The following is a 20,554-nucleotide window of genomic DNA, read 5'->3' as shown; positions in this document are numbered from 1 at the left end:
CAGGCATGCACCGCCTCTACCAGACTGAGATTGCATACCCTGCGTCCAAACAACTGCCACATTTATTATACTAATCGCTCAGGCATGCACCGCCTCTACCAGACTGAGAATGCATACCCTGCATCCAAACAACTGCGACATTTATTATACTAATCGCTCAGGCATGCACCACCTCTACCAGACTGAGAATGCATACCCTGCGTCCAAGCAACTGCCACATTTATTATACTAATCGCTCAGGCATGCACCGCCTCTACCAGACTGAGATTGCATACCCTGCGTCCAAACAACTGCCACATTTATTATACTAATCGCTCAGGCATGCACCGCCTCTACCAGACTGAGAATGCATACCCTGCGTCCAAACAACTGCCACATTTATTATACTAATCGCTCAGGCATGCACCACCTCTACCAGACTGAGAATGCATACCCTGCGTCCAAACAACTGCCACATTTATTATACTAATCGCTCAGGCATGCACCGCCTCTACCAGACTGAGAATGCATACCCTGCGTCCAAACAACTGCCACATTTATTATACTAATCGCTCAGGCATGCACCGCCTCTACCAGACTGAGATTGCTTACCCTGCGTCCAAACAACTGCCACATGTATTATACTAATCGCTCAGGCATGCACCGCCTCTACCAGACTGAGAATGCATACCCTGCGTCCAAACAACTGCCACATTTATTATACTAATCGCTCAGGCATGCACCACCTCTACCAGACTGAGATTGCATACCCTGCGTCCAAACAACTGCCACATCTATTATACTAATCGCTCAGGCATGCACCGCCTCTACCAGACTGAGAATGCATACCCTGAGTCCAAACAAGAGCGACATTTATTATACTAATCGCTCAGGCATGCACCGCCTCTACCAGACTGAGATTGCATACCCTGCGTCCAAACAAGTGCGACATTTATTATACTAATCGCTCAGGCATGCACCACCTCTACCAGACTGAGAATGCATACCCTGCGTCCAAACAACTGCCACATGTATTATACTGATCGCTCAGGCATGCACCACCTCTACCAGACTGAGATTGCATACCCTGCGTCCAAACAACTGCCACATTTATTATACTATGGAGGAATTTATCTTCCACTATAGTTTGCAGGCAAAGTATAATATACTACACTATCCAGCCACCACTGGCTGGACTATTCCGGGATGTATAGTTATTATGCACACAATCCAATATATATATGAAAGGATAACGTCAGTTTTTCTAGGTATATAAATTTGTTTATTAAAAGTACAATTTCACATAAATATTAAGGTCTGATATAAATGCCAGGCTTGCTCACAATTATAACATGGTCATCTGAATATTTCAGACCAACAGCATTCACTCACATATTTCATACTATTATTAGGTATGTACTCTCCTATGCCGTGTTCTCACATGTATAAATCACTCATAGCTTGCACACAATGGAGCCACCTGATCCAAAAGAGACAAAAAGTGATAAAAAAATAACCTAAATAAGAAAAAATGTATACAAATATAGATCTCTTCTGCTCAAAAATTGCCCCCACAAGTTGTGTGTAGCACTATAGTCTGCTGTAGCACTATAGTCTGCTGTAACACTCTAGTCTGCTGTAACACTGTAGTCTGCTGTAACACTGTAGTCTGCTGTAGCACTATAGTCTGCTGTAACACTATAGTCTGCTGTAACACTGTAGTCTGCTGTAACACTGTAGTCTGCTGTAACACTATAACACTGTAGTCTGCTGTAGCACTCTAGTCTGCTGTAGCACTCTAGTCTGCTGTAACACTATAGTCTGCTGTAACACTATAGTCTGCTGTAACACTCTAGTCTGCTGTAACACTGTAGTCTGCTGTAACACTATAGTCTGCTGTAACACTGTAGTCTGCTGTAACACTGTAGTCTGCTGTAACACTGTAGTCTGCTGTAACACTATAGTCTGCTGTAACACTATAGTCTGCTGTAACACTGTAGTCTGCTGTAACACTATAGTCTGCTGTAGCACTATAGTCTGCTGTAACACTATAGTCTGCTGTAACACTGTAGTCTGCTGTAACACTATAGTCTGCTGTAACACTCTAGTCTGCTGTAGCACTCTAGTCTGCTGTAACACTGTAGTCTGCTGTAACACTGTAGTCTGCTGTAACACTGTAGTCTGCTGTAACACTGTAGTCTGCTGTAACACTATAGTCTGCTGTAACACTGTAGTCTGCTGTAACACTGTAGTCTGCTGTAACACTGTAGTCTGCTGTAGCACTATAGTCTGCTGTAACACTGTAGTCTGCTGTAACACTATAGTCTGCTGTAGCACTATAGTCTGCTGTAACACTATAGTCTGCTGTAACACTGTAGTCTGCTGTAACACTATAGTCTGCTGTAGCACTATAGTCTGCTGTAACACTATAGTCTGCTGTAACACTGTAGTCTGCTGTAACACTATAGTCTGCTGTAGCACTATAGTCTGCTGTAACACTATAGTCTGCTGTAACACTATAGTCTGCTGTAACACTATAGTCTGCTGTAACACTATAGTCTGCTGTAGCACTATAGTCTGCTGTAGCACTATAGTCTGCTGTAGCACTATAGTCTGCTGTAACACTATAGTCTGCTGTAACACTGTAGTCTGCTGTAACACTGTAGTCTGCTGTAACACTGTAGTCTGCTGTAGCACTATAGTCTGCTGTAACACTATAGTCTGCTGTAACACTATAGTCTGCTGTAACACTATAGTCTGCTGTAACACTGTAGTCTGCTGTAACACTATAGTCTGCTGTAACACTGTAGTCTGCTGTAACACTGTAGTCTGCTGTAACACTGTAGTCTGCTGTAACACTATAGTCTGCTGTAACACTATAGTCTGCTGTAGCACTATAGTCTGCTGTAACACTGTAGTCTGCTGTAACACTATAGTCTGCTGTAACACTATAGTCTGCTGTAACACTATAGTCTGCTGTAACACTGTAGTCTGCTGTAACACTGTAGTCTGCTGTAACACTATAGTCTGCTGTAACACTATAGTCTGCTGTAACACTATAGTCTGCTGTAGCACTATAGTCTGCTGTAGCACTATAGTCTGCTGTAACACTATAGTCTGCTGTAACACTGTAGTCTGCTGTAACACTATATTCTGATGTAACACTATAGTCTGCTGTAACACTGTAGTCTGCTGTAACACTGTAGTCTGCTGTAACACTATAGTCTGCTGTAACACTATAGTCTGCTGTAACACTATAGTCTGCTGTAACACTATAGTCTGCTGTAACACTGTAGTCTGCTGTAACACTGTAGTCTGCTGTAACACTGTAGTCTGCTGTAACACTGTAGTCTGCTGTAACACTATAGTCTGCTGTAACACTATAGTCTGCTGTAACACTGTAGTCTGCTGTAACACTATAGTCTGCTGTAACACTGTAGTCTGCTGTAACACTGTAGTCTGCTGTAACACTGTAGTCTGCTGTAACACTATAGTCTGCTGTAACACTATAGTCTGCTGTAACACTATAGTCTGCTGTAACACTATAGTCTGCTGTAACACTATAGTCTGCTGTAACACTGTAGTCTGCTGTAACACTATAGTCTGCTGTAGCACTATAGTCTGCTGTAACACTATAGTCTGCTGTAACACTATAGTCTGCTGTAGCACTATAGTCTGCTGTAACACTGTAGTCTGCTGTAACACTGTAGTCTGCTGTAACACTATAGTCTGCTGTAACACTATAGTCTGCTGTAACACTGTAGTCTGCTGTAACACTGTAGTCTGCCACTCTAATAGAGCTGCCAAATAGCTTGTGTTAGGAGTGCTTAGTCGCGTTTCTCATAATTACTCACGCGTCTTCTAACAGTTATTGATTCTCTCCACGCGGGCTCCGGCCGGTAGCCTCGCACTAAGTCCCCCACTCAGGCCCTGTTCACACTGCATGCGTTTCCAGCCGCGTTTTGGAAACGCGTGCAGGTGGCCGACACGCACGACATCAGACATTGCATAGAGTGCAATGTCTGATGTTCACACTGCATGCGTTCCGGACCTGTGCGGTCCGGGAACGCATGCTTCACGCACTTTTTGTAAAAACGCGTGGCTGTCCCATTCACTTTTCAGTGATGGGATCAGCCACGCAACGCACACAAACGCGGATGGCGTGCGTTTGCATGCGTTGCGTTCCGCATGCGTGGCCATCCGCGTTTGTGATGAGAACGGGGCCTCAGAGTGCAGTACGTCCGCTTCCTATGCGTAACTGTACCCGCGTAGTTCCAGCAGTACAGTAGCGGTGAAATCAGCTCTGCCTACAGCTTCCAGGCAAGTGGTTGGCTGGGAGTGACGTCACTTCCCCCTGGGACCCTGATCCTGAGGAAGATGGCCGTCAGCCATTGAAACATGTCGATCTAAAAAGGAGTTTTGAGCAAGCTGATAGAGAAGCTACCAGTGTGGACACTCTTGCATTATCCACGGGCTGCTAATACGAGCTTGGAGACTGACAGCCGCGTTGGAAAGCAAGGTGGAACGCAATAAACTCCAGGGGGAAGTGACGTCACTCCCAGTCAACCACTTGCCCGGAAGCTGTAGGCAGAGCTGATTTCACCGCTATTGTACTGCTAGAACTACGCGGATACAGTTACGCATAGGAAGTGGACGTACTGCACTCTGAGTGGGGAACTTAGTGCGAGGCTACCAGCCGGAGCCCGCATGGAGAGAATCAATAACTGTTAGAAGACGCGTGAGTTACCTTATGAGAAACGCGATTAAGCACTACTATTGCAAGCACTCCTAACACAAGCTATTTGGCAGCTCTATTAGAGTGGCAGACTATAGTGTTACAGCAGACTATAGTGCTACAGCAGACTATAGTGTTACAGCAGACTATAGTGCTACACACAACTTGTGAGGGCAATTTTTGAGCAGAAGAGATCTATATTTGTATACATTTTTTCTTATTTAGGTTATTTTTTATCACTTTTTGTCTCTTTTGGATCAGGTGGCTCCATTGTGTGCAAGCTGTGAGTGATTTATACATGTGAGAACACGGCATAGGAGAGTACATACCTAATAATAGTATGAAATATGTCAGTGAATGTTGTTGGTTTGAAATATTCAGATGACCATTGTTTTAATTGTGAGCAAGCCTGGCATATTTATCAGACCTTAACCAGTTCGGCCTATCTGGACGAGCTTTCTCGTCCAGAAAGGCACTGCTGCTTTCAATGCGTGGTGCGCGCGATCGGGCGCGTGCCCGCGCCGCTAGCCCCCCGATCAGTGAATGGGAATATAATTCCCATTCACCGATCTAACTTCCCCGCAGAAATACCAACGCTTTCTCTCCAGAGAGCGTGGTATTTCTGCCCCCAGGAAACAACTCCTCTGAATTTTGGTTCCTGGATGCGTGATCGTTAGCATCCAGGACTTTTCTCACTGTGGCCATCTTGTGGCCAAATAGTAAACTGCACCCACATACATTTTTAATGAAAGAATTTGCTTATTTTACATGTAAAATAAGCAGTTTCCCTCCCACACCAAAAATTACCCACATACATTTTTTATTAAAAAATAAAATAAAAAAAAATACAATTAAAAAAAAAAAAAAAAACAACATAAATAGTTACCCAAGGGTCTAAACTTTTTAAATATACATGTCAAGAGAGTATGTTATTATAATTTTTAAAATTAGAAGCTTATAAATAGTGATGGACGCAAATTGAAAAAATGCACCTTTATTTCTAAATGAAATATCGGCACCATAAATTGTGATAGGGACATCGTTTAAACGGTGTAATTAACGGGACAGATGGGCAAATAAAATACATGAGTTTTAATTACGGTAGCGTATATTAATTTCAAACTATAATGGCCAAAACTGAGAAATAATGAATTTTTTTCATTTCTTTCTTAATTTTCCTGTTAAAATGGATTTAGAAAAAAATAATTCTTAGCAAAATGTAGCACCCAAAGAAAGCCTAATTAGTGGCGGAAAAAACAAGATATAGATCAATTCATTGTGATAAGTAGCAATAAAGTTATAGGCGAATGAATGGGAGGTGAACGTTGCTCGGATGCATGAGATTTTTCGGCACTGCGGCGCTGAACCGGTTAATATTTATGTGAAATTGTACTTTTAATAAACAAATTTATATACCTAGAAAAACTGACGTTATCCTTTCATATATATATATATGTATATATATATATATATATATATATATATATATATATATATATATATATATATATATATATATATATATATATATATATATATATATATATATATATATATATATATATATATATATATATATATATTGGATTGTGTGCATAATAACTATACATTCCGGAATAGTCCAGCCAGTGGTGGCTGGATAGTGTAGTGGTTGAGGGCTCTGCCTTTGACACAGGCAACCAGTGTTCGAGTCTCGGCTCTGCCTGTTCGTAGCGCCATCCTCTGTATTAACTTTTTTTTGCTCCAAGTATTGGTAGGGGGAAGGGGATACCCCAGACCTTGAGGAATAGGCAGCTCTAAATTAATATAGCAGCGCCCTTCAATTAACTCGTTAAAGTATAATATACTGGACTCTTGCACCACGGTGAGGTGAACCTCCAGGCAATAGATCTAACCTGAGTTAAAACAACACATGTGTAACCCTGGGAGCAGCTAGGCAAAATTTTTGAAGGGTTAGTGAGTTGGGGGCAGGAGTAGAAAGGAGATGTATGGTCATCATTGTCTCACATGCACACATATGTAACATTTACCACGTCTTGTGACAGGTTTTGTCGGGCTGTGGAGTGTACGATGGCACCGAGATACACGAGGCGTCAGCGTAAGTCGCACCCCTCTCCACCCATTCTACTGTGCTACTGACCACACCTCCAATAGTGTGTAACTGACCACACCTCCAATAGTGTGCTACTGACCACACCTCCAATAGTGTGCTACTGACCACACCTCCAATACTGTGCTACTGACCACACCTCCAATACTGTGCTACTGACCACACCTCCAATACTGTGCTACTGACCACACCTCCAATAGTGTGCTACTGACCACACCTCCAATAGTGTGTAACTGACCACACCTCCAATAGTGTGCTACTGACCACACCTCCAATAGTGTGCTACTGACCACACCTCCAATAGTGTGCTACTGACCACTCCTCCAATAGTGTGCTACTGACCACACCTCTAATAGTGTGCTACTGACCACACCTCCAATAGTGTGCTACTGACCACACCTCCAATAGTGTGCTACTGACCACACCTCCAATAGTGTGCTACTGACCACACCTCCAATAGTGTGCTACTGACCACACCTCCAATAGTGTGCTACTGACCACACCTCCAATAGTGTGCTACTGACCACACCTCCAATAGTGTGTAACTGACCACACCTCCAATAGTGTGCTACTGACCACACCTCCAATAGTGTGCTACTGACCACACCTCCAATAGTGTGCTACTGACCACACCTCCAATAGTGTGCTAGTGACCACACCTCCAATAGTGTGCTACTGACCACACCTCCAATAGTGTGCTACTGACCACACCTCCAATAGTGTGCAACTGACCAAACCTCCAATAGCGTGCAACTGACCATGCCTCCAATAGTGTGCTACTGACCACACCTCCAATAGTGTGCTACTGACCACACCTCCAATAGTGTGCTACTGACCACACCTCCAATAGTGTGTAACTGACCACACCTCCAATAGTGTGCCAGTGACCACACCTCCAATAGTGTGCTACTGACCACACCTCCAATAGTGTGCTACTGACCACACCTCCAATAGTGTGCTAGTGACCACACCTCCAATAGTGTGCAACTGACCACACCTCCAATAGTGTGCTACTGACCACACCTCCAATAGTGTGCTACTGACCACACCTCCAATAGTGTGCTACTGACCACACCTCCAGTAGTGTGCTACTGACCACACTTCCAATAGTGTGCTACTGACCACACTTCCAATAGTGTGCAACTGACCACACCTCCAATGACCACACCTCCAATAGTGTGCTACTGACCACACCTCCAATAGAATGTAACTGACCACACCTCCAATAGTGTGTAACTGACCACACCTCCAATAGTGTGTAACTGACCACACCCCCAATAGTGTGCAACTGACCACACCTCCAATAGTGTGCTGCTGACCACACCTCCAATAGTGTGCTGCTGACCACACCTCCAATAGTGTGTAACTGACCACACCTCCAATAGTGTAACTGACCACACCTCCAATAGTGTGTAACTGACCACACCTCCAATAGTGTGTAACTGACCACACCTCCAATAATGTGCTACTGACCACACCTCCAATAGTGTGCTACTGACCACACCTCCAATAGTGTGCTACTGACCACACCCCCAATAGTGTGCTACTGACCACACCTCCAATAGTGTGCTACTGACCACACCTCCAATAGTGTAGCTGACCACGCCTCCAATAGTGTGCAACTGACCACGCCTCCAATAGTGTGCCACTGACCACGCCTCCAATAGTGTGCCACTGACCACGCCTCCAATAGTGTGCCACTGACCACACCTCCAATAGTGTGTAACTGACCACGCCTCCAATAGTGTGTAACTGACCACGCCTCCAATAGTGTGTAGCTGACCACGCCTCCAATAGTGTGCAACTGACCACGCCTCCAATAGTGTGCTACTGACCACACCTCCAATAGTGTGTAACTGACCACGCCTCCAATAGTGTGTAACTGACCACGCCTCCAATAGTGTGTAACCGACCACGCCTCCAATAGTGTGTAGCTGACCACACCTCCAATAGTGTGTAACTGACCACGCCTCCAGTAGTGTGTAACTGACCACGCCTCCAATGGTGTATAACTGACCATGCCTCCAATGGTGTGCTACTGACCACGCCTCCAATAGTGTGCTACTGACCACGCCTCCAATAGTGTGCAACTGACCACGCCTTCAATAGTGTGCAACTGACCACACCTCCAATAGTGTGCAACTGACCACACCTCCAATAGTGTGCAACTGACCACGCCTCCAGTAGTGTGCAACTGACCACGCCTCCAGTAGTGTGCAACTGACCACGCCTCCAATAGTGTATAACTGACCACACCTCCAATAGTGTGTAACTGACCACGCCTCCAATAGTGTGTAACTGACCACACCTTCAATAGTGTAACTGACCACTCCTCCAATAGTGTGCTACTGACCACACCTCCAATAGAATGTAACTGACCACACCTCCAATAGTGTGTAACTGACCACACCTCCAATAGTGTGTAACTGACCACGCCTCCAGTAGTTTGTAACTGACCACACCTCCAATAGTGTGCTACTGACCACACCTCCAATAGTGTGCTACTGACCACACCTCCAATAGTGTGCTACTGACCACTCCTCCAATAGTGTGCTACTGACCACACCTCTAATAGTGTGCTACTGACCACACCTCCAATAGTGTGCTACTGACCACACCTCCAATAGTGTGCTACTGACCACACCTCCAATAGTGTGCTACTGACCACACCTCCAATAGTGTGCTACTGACCACACCTCCAATAGTGTGCTACTGACCACACCTCCAATAGTGTGCTACTGACCACACCTCCAATAGTGTGTAACTGACCACACCTCCAATAGTGTGCTACTGACCACACCTCCAATAGTGTGCTACTGACCACACCTCCAATAGTGTGCTACTGACCACACCTCCAATAGTGTGCTAGTGACCACACCTCCAATAGTGTGCAACTGACCACACCTCCAATAGTGTGTAACTGACCACACCTCCAATAGTGTGCTACTGACCACACCTCCAATAGTGTGTAACTGACCACACCTCTAATAGTGTGTAACTGACCACACCTCTAATAGTGTGTAACTGACCACACCTCCAATAGTGTGCAACTGACCACACCTCCAATAGTGTGCTACTGCCCACACCTCCAGTAGTGTGCTACTGACCACACCTCCAATAGTGTGCTACTGACCACACCTCCAATGGAATGTAACTGACCACACCTCCAATAGTGTGCTACTGACCACACCTCCAATAGTGTGTAGCTGATCACGCTTCCAATAGTGTGCTACTGACCACACCTCCAATAGTGTGTAACTGACCACACCTCTAATAGTGTGTAACTGACCACACCTCCAATAGTGTGTAACTGACCACACCTCCAATAGTGTGTAACTGACCACATCTCCAATAGTGAGTAACTGACCATGTCCCCAATAGTGTGCTACTGACCACACCTCCAGTAGTGTGTAACTGACCACACCTCAAATAGTGTGTAACTGACCACTCCTCCAATAGTGTGTAACTGACCACACCTCCAATAGTGTGTAACTGACCACACCTCCAGTAGTGTGTAACTGACCACACCTCTAATAGTGTGTAACTGACCACACATCCAATAGTGTGCTACTGACCACACCTCCAATAGTGAGTAACTGACCACGCCTCCAATAGTGTTCAACTGACCACACCTCCAATAGTGTGTAACTGACCACACCTCCAATAGTGTGTAACTGACCACACCTCCAATAGTGTGTAGCTGACCACGCTTCCAATAGTGAGTAACTGACCACACCTCCAATAGTGAGTAACTGACCACGCCTCCAATAGTGTGTAACTGACCACACCTCCAATAGTGTGTAGCTGACCACGCTTCCAATAGTGAGTAACTGACCACACCTCCAATAGTGAGTAACTGACCACGCCTCCAATAGTGTACCTCATCCGTTACTTTCTGTGGCTACCGAGTTATTTCTCTCTACACACTCCTCCAGAACTAGTGACTTTGTCTGAACTGACCACTGCTTTTTATGTCCTCAAATTCTATGACCTCTCAAACCACACCCCTTCCATTACATGCACCATTCTTCCCCACCCCTCCCCTGGCCTCCCCTCTTCCTCAGCTGTCCCTTCTGCTCCCCAGCTGTCCTCCCCTCTTCCTCAACTGTCCCCTCTGCTCCCCAGCTGTCCCCTCTGCTCCCCAGCTGTCCCCTCTGCTCCTCAGCTGTCCCCTCTGCTCCTCAGCTGTCCCCTCTGCTCCTCAGCTGTCCCCTCTGCTCCCCAGCTGTCCCCTCTGCTCCTCAGCTGTCCCCTCTGCTCCTCAGCTGTCCCCTCTGCTCCTCAGCTGTCCCCTCTGCTCCTCTTCCCCAGCTGTCCCCTCTGCTCCTCAGCTGTCCTCTCTGCTCCTCAGCTGTCCCCTCTGCTCCTCAGCTGTCCCCTCTGCTCCTCTTCCCCAGCTGTCCCCTCTCTTCCTCTTCCTCATCTGTCCCCTCTGCTCCCCAGCTGTCCCCTCTGCTCCCCAGCGGTCCTCTCCTCTTCCTCAGCTGTCCTATCTGCTCCTCTTCCTCAGCTGTCCCCTCTGCTCCCCAGCTGTCCCCTCTGCTCCCCAGCGGTCCTCTCCTCTTCCTCAGCTGCCCTCTCTGCTCCTCTTCCCCAGCTGTCCCCTCTGCTCCTCTTCCTCAGCTGTCCCCTCTGCTCCCCAGCTGTCCTCTCCTCTTCCTCAGCTGTCCCTTCTGCTCCCCAGCGGTCCTCTCCTCTTCCTCAGCTGTCCCCTCTGCTTCTCTTCCTCAGTAATCCCTCTGCTCCCCAGCTGTCCCCTCTGCTCCTCAGCTGTCCCCTCTGCTCCTCAGCTGTCCCCTCTGCTCCTCTTCCCCAGCTGTCCCCTCTGCTCCTCTTCCTCAGCTGTCCCCTCTGCTCCCCAGCTGTCCTCTCCTCTTCCTCAGCCGTCCCTTCTGCTCCCCAGCGGTCCTCTCCTCTTCCTCAGCTGTCCCCTCTGCTTCTCTTCCTCAGTAATCCCTCTGCTCCCCAGCTGTCCCCTCTGCTCCTCAGCTGTCCCCTCTGCTCCTCAGCTGTCCCCTCTTCTCCTCTTCCCCAGCTGTCCCCTCTGCTCCTCTTCCTCAGCTGTCCCCTCTGCTCCCCAGCTGTCCCCTCTGCTCCTCTTCCTCAGTGTCCCCTCTGCTCCCCAGCTGTCCCCTCTGCTCCTCAGCGTCCCCTCTGCTCCCCAGCTGTCCCTTCTGCTCCCCAGCGGTCCTATCCTCTTCCTCAGCTGTCCCCTCTGCTTCTCTTCCTCAGTAATCCTTCTGCTCCCCAGCTGTCCCCTCTGCTCCTCAGCTGTCCCCTCTGCTCCTCAGCTGTCCCCTCTGCTCCTCAGCTGTCCCCTCTGCTCCTCAACTGTCCCCTCTGCTCCTCTTCCCCAGCTGTCCCCTCTGCTCCTCATCTGTCCCCTCTGCTCCTCTTCCGCAGCGGTCCCCTCTGCTCCCCAGCTGTCCTCTCCTCTTCCTCAGCTGTCCCTTCTGCTCCCCAGCGGTCCTCTCCTCTTCCTCAGCTGTCCCCTCTGCTCCCCAGCGGTCCTCTCCTCTTCCTCAGCTGTCCCCTCTGCTCCCCAGCTGTCCCCCCTGCTCCCCAGCTGTCCCCTCTGCTCCTCAGCTGTCCCCTCTGCTCCTCAGCTGTCCCCTCTGCTCCCCAGCTGTCCCCTCTGCTCCCCAGCTGTCCCCTCTGCTCCCCAGCTGTCCCCTCTGCTCCTCAACTGTCCCCTCTGCTCCTCTTCCCCAGCTGTCCCCTCTGCTCCTCTTCCTCAGCTGTCCCCTATGCTCCCCAGCTGTCCTCTCCTCTTCCTCAGCTGTCCCCTCTGCTCCCCAGCTGTCCCCCCTGCTCCCCAGCTGTCCCCTCTGCTCCTCTTCCCCAGCTGTCCCCTCTGCTCCTCTTTCCCAGCTGTCCCCTCTGCTCCTCAGTGTCCCCTCTGCTCCTCTTCCTCAGTGTCCCCTCTGCTCCTCAGTGTCCCCTCTGCTCCCCAGCTGTCCCCTCTGCTCCTCCTGGTTGACCTGTGTGCTGTGTTTTCTCTTCCCTCAGTATCCTGGTCCACTTGAGCCGTGCAGGGGCAGAAGTGAAGATGTTTGCCCCGGATATTCCTCAGATGCACGTTGTTGATCACAGCAAGGGGCAGCCCAGCCAGGAGAGCAGGTGCGTCATCTCCATCCCACAGCTTCCTCAGTGGATTAGTTTATTTTATTAGTTAGGGTTTGTAGAGACACATTACTTCCTGGGCGTGGCAGAAACCTTGTGACCCGCCCCCTCATGTATTCCATATCCTATGACAGCAGCAGTTTCCTCTCCCCTTTATCTGCACCCATCCCTGGCCTCTCCCATATTTGCAGCTATGCACACTCACTGGACTAATAGATGAAGATTGACTTGGGTACGGATCAAGTGTGTGCACAGCAGCCCTCTAACATCACCTGGACATCCGGTGTCACCGTCCTATAAAATAGGTGAACTAACTATGAAGAACACTAAACTCATTGAAGCAGAGCCGGGACAAGGTCCTCCAGCACCCAAGGCTGAGACACCAAAGTGCGCCCCTCCATCCCTGCCCCCGAGCCATCAAACACTGATTGCTATTAGACTAAGAGCCTCCACAGGGCCCACAACCTCCCCAACACCTTAATATCTTGTTATCTGGCTTGCAGTCACTTCTATTTATCCCCTTTTCTTATTTCTTTCTGCTTCAAACACAATTGGGAATGACATCTGAATGAATTCTGCGCCCCCTCCTACACTGCGCCCTGAGGCTGGAGCCTCTCCAGCCTATGCCTCGGCCCGGCCCTGCATTGAAGTGTCTGATCTCCTAGGGGTCGGTCAGATGGGCTCTCAGCCACTGTCATACCAGCAATAGGTATTTGTATTATTACAGACTAGTCTACCTAAGCTCGGATAAAAACGGGCTTTAGGTAGGGAAATTATCGCTGCCCGCCCGCCGCCCTGCTCCCTGGCCTCACCTCCCATCCTAACGGCTTTCTGTACTGCGCACATGCACGCCCACCACACGCACGCACACCCGCCCTGCTCCCTGGCCTCACCTCCCATCCTAACGGCTTTCTGTACTGCGCACATGCACGCCCGCCACACGCGCGCACACCCGCCCTGCTCCCTGGCCCCACCTCCCATCCTAACGGCTTTCTGTACTGCGCACATGCACGCCCGCCACACGCGCGCACACCCGCCCTGCTCCCTGGCCTCACCTCCCATCCTAACGGCTTTCTGTACTGCGCACATGCACGCCCACCACACGCACGCACACCCGCCCTGCTCCCTGGCCTCACCTCCCATCCTAACGGCTTTCTGTACTGCGCACATGCACGCCCGCCACACGCGCGCACACCCGCCCTGCTCCCTGGCCTCACCTCCCATCCTAAAGGCTTTCTGTACTGCGCACATGCACGCCCGCCACACGCGCGCACACCCTCCCTGCTCCCTGGCCTCACCTCCCATCCTAACGGCTTTCTGTACTGCGCACATGCACGCCCGCCACACGCACGCACACCCGCCCTGCTCCCTGGCCTCACCTCCCATCCTAACGGCTTTCTGTACTGCGCACATGCACGCCCGCCACACGCACACCCGCCCTGCTCCCTGGCCTCACCTCCCATCCTAACGGCTGTCTGTACTGCGCACATGCACGCCCGCCACACGCGCGCACACCCGCCCTGCTCCCTGGCCTCACCTCCCATCCTAACGGCTTTCTGTACTGCGCACATGCACGCCCGCCACACGCGCGCACACCCGCCCTGCTCCCTGGCCTCACCTCCCATCCTAACGGCTTTCTGTACTGCGCACATGCTTCGGACGGACAGACAGGGAAAGATGCTGATGACGCAGGGACAGTTAGGTGTTATTGTATAGGATATCCCCAATGACATAAGTGGAGTCTCAGACCAGAATCCTTTTTCTATAATACTGTCAATGTATTCTTGTGATTACCGTATACACTCGCATATAAGCCTAATTTTTTCAGCACAAAAAACTGATGAAAAGTCCCCCCTCCCTTCCTCCCTGCCCCCAACTTATACGCGAGTCACCTACTTTGCTGGGTGAGGAGTGACGTTTCCCTGGGCCCCCGAGTGATTTGCTGGTGGAATCAGCGTGCAGCGGTGATGCCGGGAGTGAGACTCCAGCAGGATCATCTATCCCCAAGCCAGTGCATATATGTATGCAGCACTTGTGTATGTTCACCATAAACATTATGTGTGCCCGGGAAGTTATAAAGGCAAGCAGTTCTACTTAACTGGGGCTTCCTATAATGTCATTTTATTGGCATTGATTTTGATGATTGAAATGCAGTAGCTGCTACATTTCCTACCCTCGGCTTATACACGAGTATATACAGGTATATGTGAAGCGTATACAAACAGTACATGTGACGGGGTTACAATCAGGATACCAATAGCAAGAATATCCAGCAACATATTTCTGTCATCAGTACATTAGAGTTCTTACATCTGTGTCAGTATCTCATCAGATTTACCTGTATCTGTACTGATTTTCTGACTATATGAGGTTCTGGGGTATCCCCCGCAGGGAGGCTCACACCTTTCCCTGGGAAGATACGCCTGGCCTTTAAAGGACACCTAAAGTAAGAAGAACATGGAGGCTGCCATATTTATTTTCTGTTAAACAATACCAGTTGCCCGGCAGCCTTGCTGGTCTACAGGTCCTTCTAAAAAAATTAGCATATTGTGATAAAGTTCATTATTTTCTGTAATGTACTGATAAACATTAGACTTTCACATATTTTACATTCATTACACACAACTGAAGTAGTTCAAGCCTTTTATTGTTTTAATATTGATGATTTTGGCATACAGCTCATGAAAACCCCAAATTTCCTATCTCAAAAAATTAGCATATCATGAAAAGGTTCTCTAAACGAGCTATTAACCTAATCATCTGAATCAACTAATTAACTCTAAACACCTGCAAAAGATTCCTGAGGCTTTTAAAAACTCCCAGCCTGGTTCATTACTCAAAACCGCAATCATGGGTAAGACTGCCGACCTGACTGCTGTCCAGAAGGCCATCATTGACACCCTCAAGCAAGAGGGTAAGACACAGAAAGAAATTTCTGAATGAATAGGCAGTTCCCAGAGTGCTGTATCAAGGCACCTTATTGGGAAGTCTGTGGGAAGGAAAAAGTGTGGCAGAAAACGCTGCACAACGAGAAGAGGTGACCGGACCCTGAGGAAGATTGTGGAGAAGGACCGATTCCAGACCTTGGGGGACCTGCGGAAGCAGTGCACTGAGTCTGGAGTAGAAACATCCAGAGCCACCGTGTACAGGCGTGTGCAGGAAGTGGGCTACAGGTGCCGCATTCCCCAGGTCAAGCCACTTTTGAACCAGAAACAGCGGCAGAAGCGCCTGACCTGGGCTACAGAGAAGCAGCACTGGACTGTTACTCAGTGGTTCAAAGTACTTTTTTCGGATGAAAGCAACTTTTGCATGTCATTCGGAAATCAAGGTGCCAGAGTCTGGAGGAAGACTGGGGAGAGGGAAATGCCAAAATGCCTGAAGTCCAGTGTCAAGTACCCACAGTCAGTGATGGTCTGGGGTGCCATGTCAGCTGCTGGTGTTGGTCCACTGTGTTTTATCAAGGGCAGGGTCAGGGGCGTAGCAATAGGGGGTGCAGCGGTAGCGACCGCATCGGGGCCCTTGGGCCAGAGGGGCCCCGAATGGCCCTCCCTCAACTACAGTATTAGCTCTATATTGGTCCTGTGCTCATAATAATCATTTATATATCTACTTTGAATAGTGGTAATCATTAACAAGCTATTTCCCATCCCCTTCTTGCACCCCTGACATTGTAGTTGCCATTGGCAGCTTTTAGTGCGCCGTTTTAATTGCTATGTATAGAGTGCATGGGGGGCCCCATTGTAAAACTTGCATCGGGGCCCACAGCTCCTTAGCTACGCCACTGCAGGGTCAATGCAGCTAGCTATCAGGAGATTTTGGAGCACTTCATGCTTCCATCTGCTGAAAAGCTTTATGGAGATGAAGATTTCATTTTTCAGCACGACCTGGCACCTGCTCACAGTGCCAAAACCACTGGTAAATGGTTTACTGACCATGGTATTACTGTGCTCAATTGGCCTGCCAACTCTCCTGACCTGAACCCCATAGAGAATCTGTGGGATATTGTGAAGAGAAAGTTGAGAGACACAAGACCCAACACTCTGGATGAGCTTAAGGCCGATATCGAAGCATCCTGGGCCTCCATAACACCTGAGCAGTGCCACGGGCTGATTGCCTCCATGCCACGCCGCATTGAAGCATCCTGGGCCTCCATAACACCTGAGCAGTGCCACAGGCTGATTGCCTCCATGCCACGCCGCATTGAAGCATCCTGGGCCTCCATAACACCTGAGCAGTGCCACAGGCTGATTGCCTCCATGCCACGCCGCATTGAAGCATCCTGGGCCTCCATAACACCTGAGCAGTGCCACAGGCTGATTGCCTCCATGCCACACCGCATTGAAGCATCCTGGGCCTCCATAACACCTGAGCAGTGCCACAGGCTGATTGCCTCCATGCCACGCCGCATTGAAGCATCCTGGGCCTCCATAACACCGGAGCAGTGCCACAGGCTGATTGCCTCCACGCCGCATTGAAGCATCCTGGGCCTCCATAACACCTGAGCAGTGCCACAGGCTGATTGCCTCCATGCCACGCCGCTATCGAAGCATCCTGGGCCTCCATAACACCTGAGCAGTGCCACCGGCTGATTGCCTCCATGCCACGCCGCATTGAAGCATCCTGGGCCTCCATAACACCTGAGCAGTGCCACAGGCTGATTGCCTCCATGCCACACCGCATTGAAGCATCCTGGGCCTCCATAACACCTGAGCAGTGCCACAGGCTGATTGCCTCCATGCCACGCCGCATTGAAGCATCCTGGGCCTCCATAACACCTGAGCAGTGCCACGGGCTGATTGCCTCCACGCCGCATTGAAGCATCCTGGGCCTCCATAACACCTGAGCAGTGCCACAGGCTGATTGCCTCCATGCCACGCCGCATTGAAGCAGTCATTTCTGCAAAAGGATTCCCGACCAAGTATTGCGTGCATAACTGAACATAATTATTTGAAGGGTGACTTTTTTTTTGTTTTAAAAACACTTTTCTTTTATTGGTCGGATGAAATATGCTAATTTTTTGAGATAGGAATTTGGGGTTTTCATGAGCTGTATGCCAAAATCATCAATATTAAAACAATAAAAGGCTTGAACTACTTCAGTTGTGTGCAATGGATCTAAAATATATGAAAGTCTAATGTTTATCAGTACATTACAGAAAATAATGAACTTTATCACAATATGCTAATTTTTTGAGAAGGCCCTGTATTTGACCTAGTTTGTGAGCTTTGTGGTCTTTGGCATCAATAATTTGCATTGAAATGAAACAAATCTGATCGGCTGTTTTGTGGCTCCACCCCTTTTCTGAAATTGAACCCCAGTGAGCCAATGACCATCTGCACCAGGTTTGAGGCTTGTGCCATTAACAGGGCAAGAATGGCAGCAATTACATATTCCCCTTGAAAATTAACAGGTGAATTTTGATTGGCTTTTGTAGACTCCACCCACTTTTCTGAATATTAATCCCAGTCACCCAGTGACCAATTATGCACAGTTTGAGAACCCTTCCAGTAACAGTGTAAGAATGGCTGCAGTTTATATTTTCCCAGTGACATTTGTATTTGTCTCCGCCCACTTTTTGGTTATGGGGATAAAAAGTATTCTATCTGTTATTCCAGGTAATGTACTATGTGTGTGCCAAATTACATTCAAATCCGTTCAGCTATTGGTGCGTTATTGAGTAACAAACATTCAAACATCCGAACTTTCGCATTTATATTAGTTATATATTTATATACTGTGTGTGTGTGTACAGTGTGTGTGTGTACAGTGTGTGTGTGTGTGTGTGTGTACAGTGTGTGTGTGTGTGTGTGTGTGTACTGTGTGTGTGTGTGTGTGTGTGTGTGTGTGTGTGTGTGTGTGTGTGTGTGTGTGTGTGTGTGTGTGTGTGTGTACTGTGTGTGTGTGTGTGTGTGTGTGTGTGTGTGTGTGTGTGTGTGTGTGTGTGTGTACTGTGTGTGTGTGTGTGTGTGTGTGTACGTACAGTGTGTGTGTGTGTGTACAGTGTGTGTGTGTACAGTGTGTGTGTGTTTGTGTGTGTGTGTGTGTGTGTATATATATATATATATATATATATATATATATATATATATATATATATATATATATATATAACTAACATATTACACATACAGCAGTATATATTACCTAAAAACAAATGACAATACACATAAAATATTTGTGACACCGCATGGCAAATCTTTCACAACCGCCAGTGCAATGTTCTTGCCCCACCCACAGCAAGCCACTCCCCTTCCATAGTAACCGGTGTGATTGGCCGCATTTGGGGCCCAGGCAGTGCATCTGTTGAGCCTCGGCCCTGAACTGTTTCCTGAGGGATTACTTCCTGATCTCATCGGGTGACAGTCATTGTACGTGTGTGGCCTGTACAAGCCATTACCGTATCTCACGGCAGCTGTCCGGTATCGTAATCACAAGAGGCTTCATTGAGATGTTAGACAGCCCACACACTACGCAATCTGTCTGTACAATCTGCCCAGCAGAGCTGTAAGTGCCAATAACCCTGTGTGTGAATTGTGTCCCCCCCTGCAGGAACGTGTTGGTAGAGTCCGCCCGCCTGGCTCGCGGTGACATCACTGCCTTGTCTCAGCTGAGTGCGCAGGATTACGATGCCGTCATATTTCCTGGAGGATTTGGTGCCGCCAAAAACCTGTGAGTATAACGGAGGAGTACAGGGGTTTTATTATCTGTTGTGTGACATCATATAGCCATCCGCCACCTCTGCTGTGACGTCATACAGCCAGCCTCCACCTCTGATGTGATGTCATATAACCAACTGCCATCTCTGGTGTGATGTCACACAGCCAGCCTCCACCTCTGGTGTGATGTCATATAACCAACCGCCATCTCTGGTGTGATGTCATACAGCCAGCCTCCATCTCTGGCCACAGCACATCCTTCCTGATACTTCTTCCTTCTGGCTGTAGCACCCCACACCCTTCTACATCCTCCTGATACTTCCTCCATCTTTACGCAGCACTCCACACACTTCTATATCCTCTTGATACTTCCTCCTTCTGGCTGTAGCAGGGTATGGAGTGCGGCGGCCAGAAGGAGGAAGTATCAGAAGGATGTAGAAAGGTTTGGAGTGCTGCGGCCAGAAGGAGGAAGTATCAGGAGGATGTAGAAGGGTGTGGAGTGCTGCGGCCAGAAAGAGGAAGTATCAGGAGGATGTAGAAGGGTTTGGAGTGCTGCGGCCAGAAGGAGGAAGTATCAGGAGGATGTAGAAGGGTGTGGAGTGCTGCGGCCAGAAGGAGGAAGTATCAGGAGGATGTAGAAGGGTGTGGAGTGCTGCGGCCAGAAAGAGGAAGTATCAGGAGGATGTAGAAGGGTTTGGAGTGCTGTGGCCAGAAGGAGGAAGTATCAGGAGGATGTAGAAGGGTGTGGAGTGCTGCGGCCAGAAGGAGGAAGTATCAGGAGGATGTAGAAGGGTGTGGAGTGCTGCGGCCAGAAGGAGGAAGTATCAGGAGGATGTAGAAGGGTGTGGAGTGCTGCGGCCAGAAGGAGGAAGTATCAGGAGGATGTAGAAGGGTGTGGAGTGCTGCGGCCAGAAGGAGGAAGTATCAGGAGGATGTAGAAGGGTGTGGAGT

At 48.6% G+C, this 20,554-nt stretch overlaps 1 protein-coding gene across 1 annotated transcript in view; it reads left to right on the top strand.

Moving 5' to 3' along the window:
* Positions 1 to 20,554, top strand: part of GATD3 (glutamine amidotransferase class 1 domain containing 3) — an 81,944-nt gene that overhangs the window by 18,165 nt on the left and 43,225 nt on the right. Inside the window, exons 2-4 of the mRNA XM_068266327.1 lie at positions 6,760 to 6,812; positions 12,834 to 12,944; positions 19,497 to 19,616. Coding sequence (XP_068122428.1) covers positions 6,760 to 6,812; positions 12,834 to 12,944; positions 19,497 to 19,616 — 284 coding nt within the window. The remainder of the gene's footprint in view (positions 1 to 6,759; positions 6,813 to 12,833; positions 12,945 to 19,496; positions 19,617 to 20,554) is intronic.

This window comes from Hyperolius riggenbachi, chromosome 2, assembly GCF_040937935.1.
Source record: "Hyperolius riggenbachi isolate aHypRig1 chromosome 2, aHypRig1.pri, whole genome shotgun sequence".
NCBI lineage: Eukaryota > Metazoa > Chordata > Amphibia > Anura > Hyperoliidae > Hyperolius > Hyperolius riggenbachi.
The sequence above is the reverse complement of the archived record's forward strand: the minus strand, read 5'-3'. Positions and strand labels throughout refer to the sequence as shown.